This window comes from Carlito syrichta, unplaced genomic scaffold, assembly GCF_000164805.1.
Source record: "Carlito syrichta isolate Samal-C Ts95f unplaced genomic scaffold, Tarsius_syrichta-2.0.1 Scaffold137413, whole genome shotgun sequence".
NCBI lineage: Eukaryota > Metazoa > Chordata > Mammalia > Primates > Tarsiidae > Carlito > Carlito syrichta.
This window is the reverse complement of record NW_007081509.1, coordinates 52,504-64,092: the sequence shown is the minus strand read 5'-3', so window position 1 is coordinate 64,092 and position 11,589 is coordinate 52,504. Positions and strand designations below refer to the sequence as shown.

At 45.6% G+C, this 11,589-nt stretch overlaps 1 protein-coding gene across 1 annotated transcript in view; it reads right to left on the bottom strand.

Annotated features, from left to right (window-relative positions):
* Window positions 1-3,762, bottom strand: part of TMEM18 (transmembrane protein 18) — a 7,799-nt gene extending 4,037 nt beyond the window's left edge. Inside the window, exons 1-2 of the mRNA XM_008049812.1 lie at window positions 3,659-3,762; window positions 2,155-2,275 (exon numbers count right to left, since the gene is read on the bottom strand). Of these exons, the coding sequence (XP_008048003.1) occupies window positions 2,155-2,275; window positions 3,659-3,715 (178 nt within the window). The 5' untranslated portion in view covers window positions 3,716-3,762. The remainder of the gene's footprint in view (window positions 1-2,154; window positions 2,276-3,658) is intronic.
* Window positions 3,763-11,589: the final 7,827 nt, after the last annotated feature.

The following is an 11,589-nucleotide window of genomic DNA, read 5'->3' as shown; positions in this document are numbered from 1 at the left end:
GCTGCCCCAGGAGAGGGGTAGAGGGAGACTGGCACAGGAGGAGGGGTTGGAGAAAGACTGGAAGAGGAGGAGGGGTTAGAGGGAGGCTGGCTCGGGAGGAGGGAGTGGAAGAAGGCTGGAACAAGAGGAGGGGGTGGAAGGAGGCTGGCCCAGAAGGAGGGGGTGGAGGGAGGCTTTCCCAGGAGAGGGGTAGAGGGAGACTGGCCAAGGAAGAGGGGCTGGAGGAAGGCTGGCCCAAGAGGAAGGGTGTCAAGGGAAGCTAGCCCAGGAGGAGGAAGGGTGTCGTGTTGAGGGAAGCTGGCCCACGAGGAGGAAGGGTGTCAAAGGAGGCTGGCACGGGAGGAGGATGAGGAGGGAGGCTGGCCCAGGAGGCAGTGGGTGGAGGGAGGCAGGCAGAGGAGGGGGTGGAGGGAAGTTGGCTGAGGATGGAGGGGGTGAAGGGGGGCTGGCTTAGGAGGAAAGGGGTAGCGGGAGGGTGGCCCAGGCAGAGGGAAGTGGAGGGAGGCTGGCAAAGGAGGTAGAAGGAGGATGGGTAGGGGGACGCTGGCACAGTAGAAGGGTGGAGGATGGGCGCAGGGATGGGGGATGCCATCACGTCCCGTTCCCCAATTGCTAACAACATGCAGATGTACACCCTGGACCAGTGAGCCTGGATCTTGATGACACATTCTATGAGCTGTGTAGCTTGGGGAGTGAGTGGACCTTTGTGTGTTTCATTAGTAAAACTGGGCAAGTGGTACCTACCTTCAGTTGGTTTGAGAATGAATGAGTTACAAGAAATGCAGAACATTGTCTGTCATTACCCAAATGTGAAAGCAGTCATTCCTCCCTCCACTTCAGAAAATATCAAACCCCTACACAGCTCTTTAGCTGACAAACGGTTTCAGACATACTCGCTCACTTGATGAGGCTATCACTTTTCCTTGGGGGTCCTGCCTCCGAACCTACCATGCTCCCTGTCAGAGCATTCCCTGCATCCCTCTGCCACAAACTTGCTGCCTGGCTTATTTCTCCGCATCACAGCTCAAAGGTATTGCCATGATTTAAATCAGGACCCTCATCATGTTTCACTGTGGTTTTGACTTCCATCACAACACTCGTCACAGTTGATAGCAACATAACCAGGTATGTGCTATTCACCGAGTACTCTACCAAAGCTCTAAAAGAATAAGGGGCAGTGTCTATTTTGTTCACACTGGCATTTCTCAGTACACACTTGGTAAAGAGCTTACTCTGCCCTTCCCTTATTTGCATAGACTATTGCTATAATGTAAACTCTCATCACTTCACTCCAGTCTTTCTGAAACAAGCTCTTGTTCAGATTTTCGGCCCTGCACATAGTCAGCTGGTTAAACTTACCTGAAACTAGTTATTGCATTTTTCACAACCATACAAAACCTGCAGTGGTTTTCTGATACCCAGAGCCACGAGCCTCAGCCAGGTCTAGAGGCCCTGCCCGCTTTCTCTACCCAGCACATCGGTGACTACTCGGTGCCAGCCAGGCTTCACACCTGCAGGGGTACTGGTTTCTCTCAACTCAGAACCACACTCTCCATCACCTCCCACCCTGAATGTCAGGTTGCTTTCCTCTGCCCTCACCTGGGATCCTTCTCCCCAGGTCTCGGGCCAGGCCAGGCCAGTCACCTCCTCCTTTCTCATTAATATTTTACTCACTTTTCACCCCCTGTGTCAGGACCTCAGCTATTCTGTGCAATCTTTTCCAGCCATCCCATGTAACTCCATTCCTTCTCTAAAGTCCCGTAGTTCTTATCCTTAAAACTAACTTGAGAAAAGTCTAATGTTTACATTCCTAATTTGCATTCTTCCTCCCAGACAAAATCACACAAGAGCAGAGTAAGCCCATGGAGGAAAACATCTCCTGTAAAAGGCAGTCACCAAATGCTCCTTTCTGCTAACTGGTGTTTAGCACCTTCCCTGGTATGTAGTAGGTATTCAACAGATTCCTTTCAAATTTGATATTCAAAAGTTACTTTTCCCAAGAGTGAAATCTGGGAGGGCCCTAAAAATCAAAGCAAACACATGACAGAAGGGTTGGGAGGTCTTACAAGAATATTTACATATTTTGATGGCATGGACAGAGCACACACACCTTCCTATCACACAGCAGTCTGAGCTGTGTTTTGTCCTACTCACCCAGGCACAGGAAATGCCCAATCTGTAGTTTATAACTCTGGGATGAGAAGCATGTGAAAAGCAGGCAGAGCACGTGGAAGATGGCAAGCCCGACGAGCCAGGGCTCAGTCCAGTCTGTCTCCTGTAAGGGTACACCGTTAGACACTCGTTATCCTTAACTCCTGTGGGGCAAGGCCTCCTGTCCTGGGCAAGCATTCTCCAGGGTCAGAAGAGCCAGCAGCCTCCCAACCCCTGAGTTCTCCTGGGGTCACTCAGCAAGGCATCCAGACAGCACGGCCAGGCCTCACAGAAACACAGGGAACAGGAGAAGGACAAGGACTGTAGAGGATGGAAGCAGGACTTTCCCTCCACTGCAAGCAGAACCCATGGAACGCAAAGCTCTGGCACAAAGAACTGAGGACATCAGTGACCGCCCCCCCTTCTTGCTTGTGCAACAGAATCGTGTTTTGAAGCTGGATAAAATTTAAGGGATTACTATTCCCTGGGGTGACAAGGATGCTAAGTGACTCGTCCAAAGCGATATATTTGGTTACACTGGTGTTAAACAAGAACTATTTCAAGTTCCTAAGACTAGCACTGAAGGCCCTGGGAAATCTGATCCAACCTAATGTGCAGGATTTTATTTTCCCAATCTTTCTGCAATATGCCCAGCCCTCCGAATCCTGCTGCACTCCCCAGTCTCCTCCACTCCACAGGACCCTGCAGGACCTGGAGACAAGTGGCCCGCAAGCTCAACTCTATTTGATGCCAGGTCTCCACCAGATGCTCAGGACACCACCCCCCCCCCCCCCCTGCCGTCTTCACCTGATGCTCAGCCCTCAGTTCTGGCTACTCTTTCCACGCCACCTCTGGGCCCCCTCTTGCATGAGACAAGCCCTGTTCTCAAAGTTGGCGCCCTGCAAAGTCCTTCAGGACTTGTCTAAGTGTCCACTGCTTGTGCTGGGACCTCTCCAGAACCTATGCCAGGGATAAGGAAACAAACTCATGTGCGACCTTCAACACATGGACCAAGAAGCCACAGGCGGAGATGTGAAGGGAGCATGGCTTTCTGCCCTGGCACCGCCAAGTCGCCAACCACCCCCGCCCCCGACCCCCGGGGACATGAAGCTCAGCCCACACACCACCCAAAACATCACCATGCTCCGCCTCGCACGCCCCGCCCACGCCCCACCCACAAGGGCCAGGCCCCGCCCATAAGACGCAGGCCCCGCCCCGCAGGCCGGGAACACACGGACCCAGCCCTGCCCCCGACGCCCCGCCCACGCCCGGACCCACCGCCCATGCCCCGCCCACAAAGCCCAAGCCACGCCCGCGTGGTGCAGGACTCGTCGGTGCGTCCCGCCCGCACGGCCGACACCGCCTCCACCCGGCACTGGACACCCGCCCCTCCGCACGCTCCGCCGCCCGGCCCGGCCCCGCCCACCCGGCTACGACTCTGGACGGTCCGACGCGCGCCTCACCACCGCTCTCGCCCGAATCGGGCGTCACACAGGCTGCGAGTTACCGTGATGACGGCGGGGATGCTGACAGGGAAAGAGCTGACCGAGAACGCGGACGGCATGCTGCTCGGAAAGTCCGTCCTCACGACCGCCGCGGAGCCAGGCCTGGCAAGGGTCCTGAGGGCCTCGGTCTCCTCTCGCGAGAACTGCGCGATCTTTCCTCTCGCGTTTATTCCGTAGCAGTTATTGGGCTTGGCTATCGCGGTGTTTCGAGGTATTCATTGCCATCCTGAGAAAACTTACTACAGGGCTGCAGCGTCTGCCCGGGACCCTGCAGAACCTGGGGCAACGTCGCCTCAGGACCCTGCAGGACCTGGGGACAGTGTCCGCCCCGGGACCCTGCAGGACCCGAGGCAGTGTCACCTCGGACCCTGAAGCACCGGGGGCAATGTCACCTTGGGACCCTTCAGGACCTGGGGACAGTGTCGACCCCGGGACCCTGCAGGACCTGGGAACAGTGTCCGCCCTGGGACCCTGCAGGACCTGAGGCACTGTCACCTCGGATCGTGCAGGACCTGGGGACAGTGTCCGCCCCGGGACCCTGCAGGACCTGGGACAGTGTCCGCCCAGGATCCTGCGGGACCTGAGGCAATGTCACCTCGGACCCTGCAGGACCTGAGGCAATGTCATCTCGGACCCTACAGGACCTGGGGACAGTGTCGACCCCGAGACCCTGCAGGACTTGGGGCAGTGTCACCTCGGGACTACACAGGACCTGGGGACAGTGTCCATCCCGGGTACCCTGCAGGGCTCGGCAGTGCACTGTGCTCTTGATCAGTTCAGAGTTGTCTGTGTGACTTCCCCTTGAGGTTCACCAGGCTTTATTGTCCTTCGACTCCTTGTTCAACAACGGAGAGAAAACTAAAAATTAGTTGGGGATTACTTCTCATTCATAAAATTAATGTTCTTACACCCAATTTCTTCCTTATTTCTGTCTTAATGATAATAATATAGCTCTTTTAAATTGTTATTTGTGTGTGTGTGTGCGTGGTGGCTGGCGTGTGCCTGTAGTTCCAGCTACTTGGAAAGCTGAATAATAATATAGCTCTTTTAAAAATATTGTAACCTTACCTTTGAGATTTTTAAATTAGACATTATTATTTTAACATCATGAATTCTTAAGTTTATATATTTTTACTGCACACATATGTTAGCTTTTCAAATAAATCGTTTAAAATTCTTAAAAATCTAGTGTGCAGACATTGTTTTTTCATTGCTTTTTTGCTTCAGAATTTCTTCACAGTTTGGTAATTTGTATTTATTCTCCTTAACATGCATTAAATTATTTTAATATGAAATATCATGATTTCTTATGAGAAAGGTTTTTTCTTCATGGAAATTTTTCTTTATTCACTCTGTTTTCATCTTCATGAAGGTTTATTAGGCAGTATGTCTTCCTCTCCTCTGTGCCCGCTAAGCATCCTCTCAGAATATACTGCATGTTGTTTCCAGGTATGTTGTTGCTGGCTTGGCTTTCCTGAGTGTGACAGCTCTCACTGTGTCAGTTCTGACTCTCCTCCCTGGGCTGGCTGCATGTTTGTTTTCTACAGTTATGCCTTTCAGTTACCAGCATCGTGATACTGTCCTCTTCATGCCAACCTGTGATGTGTATCTGTGACTCTCTCACCTCCCTTAGAATATTTAATCACACTTATTTGTAAGTGTTCCAATTGCTCTATTAATTTCCTTGGGCTGGTTTTTCTGTTTGTGGTATCTAGGGCCCACCTTTCTTTCTTCATGTCTGTTTTCCTGAAGTTTTGAGGCACACTCGCTGATGACCACAGCCTGTCTGTCTCTGGTCCCTGGGTTTTCTCTCCATCATCCCCTCAGCCATCCCTTCCCAGATCTGCCCTCACATGTCGTAGGCCACGGCACCCATTTGTTTCCAGAACTGTTAAAACTGGCTCCCTCTGGAAACTTCCTGGACTCTCAATCCCAGATGTGTGTGTTCCCATTCCTACAGCACTGCTGTTCTGTGGGGTAACATGAGGCTATCCAGCACTTGAAATATGGCCAAATGACTATGCTCCAGGTGGTCAACATACACCATCTTTCTAAGACTTTGTGCCAAAATGTAAACATATACCATTAAAAATTGGAATGTAGTGCTATATGTTGAAGTGATATTTTGGACAATCTGGGCCAAATACATCTAGTAATAAAGTTAATTTCACTGTCTTTACATTTTAATGCAGACACTAGATTGTGGCCTGCTTTTTATTTCTGTTGGACAATGCTGATGCTCATACAGACTCTATACCTTTCTTCTGGAAATCCATACTGTCAGAAAGGATCAGATAAGCCATGATCTGAATGAAGAAACATCACTTTTGCTTATTTCTGCATTGACTTCATCAATTGATTATATAAACAATCCACTTACAATTGACTTCCAAGAGCTATATTAATGGTAAAATGAGTTTGTAAGCTGTAATGTATTATGCAAATTAAAAATATTAATTAATAGCTTTCTTACTCCATGATCATCTTCCCTTGAGGTATAACTGAGGTATCAACAAGCAGCAGAACTTACCCCAGGTGACTTAGGTGACAAGACCATAATGGGAGAGGTGGCTGTCCACTGTGGGTAGTGTGGATGAAATTCAGGAGGGTGAGGCACCTGAGGACCACATTTGTGCTGGTAGTCAGGGCCCAGCCTCCAGGAGGGGAGTCTATGCAGGTGACAGGGGTCCAGCCTCAAGAGGGGCATCTCTGCAAGAGACTGGTGCCTAACCTGGGGAAGGGGGCTTTTGTGCCGGTGACCAAGACACAGCCTAAGGGAGGGGGCCTCCGTGCAGGTGACCTGGGGTCCAGCCTGGTTCTATGACCAGCACCCAGGCACAGTCTGGAAGGGAGGGATTTTTGTGTAGGTGTCCAGGGCCCAGCCCAGGGGCAGAGGCTTCTGTGCTGGTGACCTGAGGCTATTCCTGGGGAGAGTGTGACCAGGCCCAGTAGGGGGGTGGGGCATTTGTCCTGGTGTATGGGACTTGGTAAGGGACTATCTGTGCCACTGGCCCTTGACTAGCCTAGGGAAGGGAACCACTGTGCTAATGACAGAGATCCAGCCTGGGAGAGGTCACCTTTATGCAGGTGACCCAGGCCCAGCCTCAGGGTGGGAGCTTCTCTGCAGGCTTCTCTCTGGCCCAGCCTCAAAGAGGGGGACTCTGCTGGGGAGAGAGGCCCACCCAGGGAAGAGGCATCTGTGCTGGGACTGGGTGTCAGGCTGGGAGAGTGGTTTTCTGTGGAGATGATAGTGTCCATTCTGGGGCAGGGGACTTCTGTGCTGGTGATCCAAGCACAGCCTGGGGAGAAGGGTCTATGTGACCTTGACCCAGGTGTACCCAAACAGGAAGGGGGTGTCTGTGCAGTTGACTGGGGTCCAGCTGGGGGATATGGCTTCCATGCTGGTGACCAGGGCCCAGGATAAGGGAGCCAGTGTCTGTGCAGGTGACCAGAGCCCAGTGTTGGGCAGAGGGTGTCGGTGCTTGTTACTCTGCTTAGATTTGGTGAGGAGCTGTCTGTGCCACTGACCCAGCCTGACCTTGAGAAAGTGCATGTATACCTGGCCCTGTCTAGGGGTCAATCTTCTGTGCAGGTGATTAGGGTCCACTTTGGGGGAGCTGGCAATTGTGAAGATAACCAGGGCCCACTCTAGGAGAGGGGACCTTTCTACTAGTGACTAGAGCCCAGACTGGGGAAGGGGGACACTGTGCTGGTGACCAGGGTTCAGCCGGGGTAGAGGATTCTGTACAGATAACTGGGCCAGCCTGTGGGTTGGAGCATCTGTGCAGGAGTCCTGGGTCTTAGCCCTGGGGAGGGACATCTGTTCAGGTGACCAGGGCCAAGCTTTGAGGAGGGGGCATCTGCGCTAACATTTTTATTTTATTTTGCTTACATACTTGCTTTTCACTGAAGAATATACATGAAACCGATGTTTACATATCTATTTTAAATTCATTCTGACATAAAAATAAAGTTAATTTAGAATAAAATCTTCATTCTTGCCAACCTCTATTTTCTAATATAGTACCCATTTTTTTCTTGCAATTTTTTTTTCTTTTTTAGATTCAGGTTGTACACATGTGTATTTGTTACATGAACACATTGTGTAGTGGTGGGGATTGGGTTTCACTCTCCAGATAGTGAACATTGTGCCCCGTAGGTAGTTTCTGAACCCTAATCCCGTCTTTTCTCACCCTTACTGATGTCCCAGTATCTATTAGCATCATCATCTTTGTCACCATTTAGCTACCTCATATAAGGGAGATCATGTGGTTTTCTGTTTCTGAATCAGTTTACTGAGGTTGATGATCTCCAGCTCCAGTCATAATGCTGCAAAGGACATGATTTTCATTATTTTTATGACTGTGTAGTATTCCATTGTGTACATATACCACATTTTCCTTATCCACTGATAGGTTGGTGAGAATTTAGGATGATTCCACATCATTGCAATTATGAATTGTGCAGCAATGAACATTGAGGATGCAGGTGTCTTTGTTATATAATGACCTCTGTTCCTTAGGGTAGGCACTTAGCAGTGGGATTGCTAGGTCAAATGGTAGCTCTACTTTTAGCTCTTTGTGTAATCTTCAAACTGCTTTACATAGAGGTTGTACTAATTTATACTCCCACCAACAGTGTATAAGTGTTCTCCTTTCTCTACATCTGTGCCAGAATCTATTGTTTTTTGATTGTTTAAATAATGGCCATTCTGACTGGTGTAGGATGGTTTCTCATTGTGATAGTAATTTGTGTTTCCCTGATTATGAGTAATGTTGAACATTTAAAAATATGTTTAATGGCCATTTGTATGTCTTCTTTTGAGAGATGTCTAGTTATGTCATTTGCCTACTTTTTAATGTGGTTATATGCTTTTTTTTCTTGCTTCTTTGTTTGAGTTATTTGTGGATTCTGGATATTAGTCCTTTGTCAAATGTATAGTTTTTGAATATCTTCACGCATTCTGTAGGTTGCCTGTTTGCTGTTGATTACTTCTTTTGCTGTGCAGAAGCTTTTGAGTTTCACTTATTTATTTTTGTTTTAGTTGCACTGGTTTTCGGGGTTTTAGCCAAAAATTATTTGCCTAGGCCAATGTCCATAAAAGTTTTTCAAGGTTTTCTTTGAGGATTTTTATGGTTGCATGTCTGACATTTAAATCTTTAATCCATCTTGAGTTACTTTTTGTATATGGGGAGAGACAGGGATCAAGTTTTATTTTCTGCATGTAACTATTCAATTTTCCCAGCACCATTTGTGGAATAGGATATCCTTTACCCAGTGTATGTTTTCATTTGCTTTGTCAAAGATCTGTTGGTTGTCAGTATTTGGATTTATTTCTGGATTCTCTATTCTGTTCCATCGGTCCAATTGTTCCATGTGTCTGTTTTTGTACCAGTATCATGCTGTTTTGGTTACTACAAACTTGTAGTATAATTTGAAATCAGGTAATGTGATATCTCCAGCTTTATTCTTTTTACTGAGAATTTCTTGGGATATTCTGGCTCTCTTTTGGTTCCACATTAATTTTAGGATTGTTTTTTTCTAATTCTGTGAAAAATGACATTGCCAGTTTGATGGGGATTGTACTGATTCTGTAGATTACTTTGGGTAATATTGTCTTTTTAAGAACATTGATTTTTCCAATCCATGAGCACAGGATATTTCTTCATTTGTTTGTGTCCTTTGTAATTTCTTTCATCAGAATTTTGTAGTTCTCCTTAGATCTTCCACCTTATTGATTAAATATATTTTAGGTATTTTAGCTTTTTGGTCGCTATTGTAAATGGAATTGAGTTTTTTATTTGATTCTCAGCTTGGTTGCTTTTGTGTATCCAGTACTACTGATTTGTGTTTGTTGATTTTGCATTCTGAAACTTTGCTTAATTCATTAATCAAGTCCAGGAGTCTTTGGGAGGAGTCTTTAGGGTTCTCTAGGTATAAGATTATATCATCAGCATACAGAGATAGTTTGATTTCTTTTTTCCCAGTGGATACTCTTTATTTATTTATTTATTTATTTTGGTCTTGCCTGATTGCTCTCTCTAGGACTTCCAGTACTACATGGAATAGTAGTGTGAAAGTGGGCATCCTTGCCTTGTTCCACTCCTGAGGGTGAATCTGTTCAACTTTTCTTTATTCAGGATGGCATTTGAGGAATGGTTCCTCTATGCCTACTTTGCTGAGGGCTTTATCATGAGTGATGCGGGATTTCATCAAATGCTTTTTCTGCATCTATTAAAATAATCATATGATTTTTGTTTTTAATTCTGTTTATATAGTGGATTACATTTATTGACTTGCCTTTGTGTACCACTCTTACATTCTTGGGACAAAACCCACTTGGTCATAGTGTATTTTTTTTTTTTTAATGTGCTGTCGAATTTGGTTTTCTAATATTTTTGTGTCTATGTTCATAAGGGATATTGGTCAATATTTTTCTTTTTCTGTTGTTGTTGTGTCTTTTTCTGGCTTTGGCATCAAAGTAATACTGGCCTCATAGAATAAATTAGGATGAATCCCCTCCTCTTCAATCTTGTGGAATAGTTTCAGTAAAATTGGTACCAGTTTTTCTTTGAAGGTCTGGTAGAATTCAGCTCTGAATCCATTAGATTTGAGACTTTTTTGTTGTTGTTACTATTCAATTACTATGTTAATCTTACTACTCATTGTTGGACTGTTCAGGGTTTCTATTTCTTCCTTATTCAAGGTTGGGGGTTGTATGTGTCCAAGAATTTATCCATTTTCTTTGGATTGTCTAGTTTGTTTGCGCAGAGGCATTCATAATGTCTTGGAAGATATTTTGAATTACCATCATATCAGCTGTAGTGTCAGGTTGAGCTAATTTGAGTCTTCTCTGTCTCTTAAGTAATCTAACTAGTGGTCTGTTGATTTTGTTTATCTTTCCAAAGAACCAGCTTTTTGTTTTATTAATCCTTTGTTTTGTTTTATTTATTTTAATTTCATTTAGTTCTGCTCTGATCTTCATTACTTCTTTTCTTCTGCTAGCTTTGGATTTAGTTTGTTCATGTTTTTCTAGTTTTTTTGAGGTGTGATGTTGTTGATAGGTGATCTTTGAGCCTTATTAATATAGGCCCTAAGTGTTATAAATTTTCCTCAGAGCATAGCTTTGGCTATGTCCCCGAGGTTTTGATAACTTGTTTCATTGTTGACATGCATTTCAAGAATTTTTTAAATTTCCATCTTGATTTCATTGTTTACTCAAGGATCATTCAGGAACAAATTGTTTAATTATTATATCTTTGATTGGCTTCATGTGTTCTTCTTGGAATTAATTTCTAGTTTTATTCCATTGTGGTACAATATGGTGCTTGATATGATTGTAACTTTTTTGAATTTATTGAAAATTGATTTGTAGCCTATCATATGGTCTATCTTGGAGACTGTTTCATGTGCTGATGAGAAATGTGCATTTTATAGTTTTGGGGTAAAATGTTCTGTAGCTGTCTATTAGTTCCATTTTCTCTAAGGTCCTATTTAACGCCAGTGTTTCTTTGTTGACTTTCTGCCTTGATGATCTGTCTATTGCTGTCAATGGAATGTTGAAGTCTCCCACTATTATTATATATTATATTGTTGTCTATCTTTTTTTTTTAGGTCTAGTAGAATTTGTCGTTTAAAGCTGGAGATTCTGGTGTAAGGTGCATATATATTTAAAATTGTTATGTCTTCCCATTGTATTGATTCCTTTTTTATTATATAATAGCCATCTTTGTCTTTTTTGCCATTAATTCAAAGTTTATTTGATCTAATATGAGAATGGCTACTCCTGCTTATTATTGGTTTCTATCTAAGTGGAATATTTTTGCTCACCCCTTTACCTTGAGTCTATAGGAGTCTTTGTTAAGTGGGTCTCTTGGAGGCGGCAGATATTTGGGTTGTGCTTTTTTTTTTTTTAATCCATTCTGCCATTCTA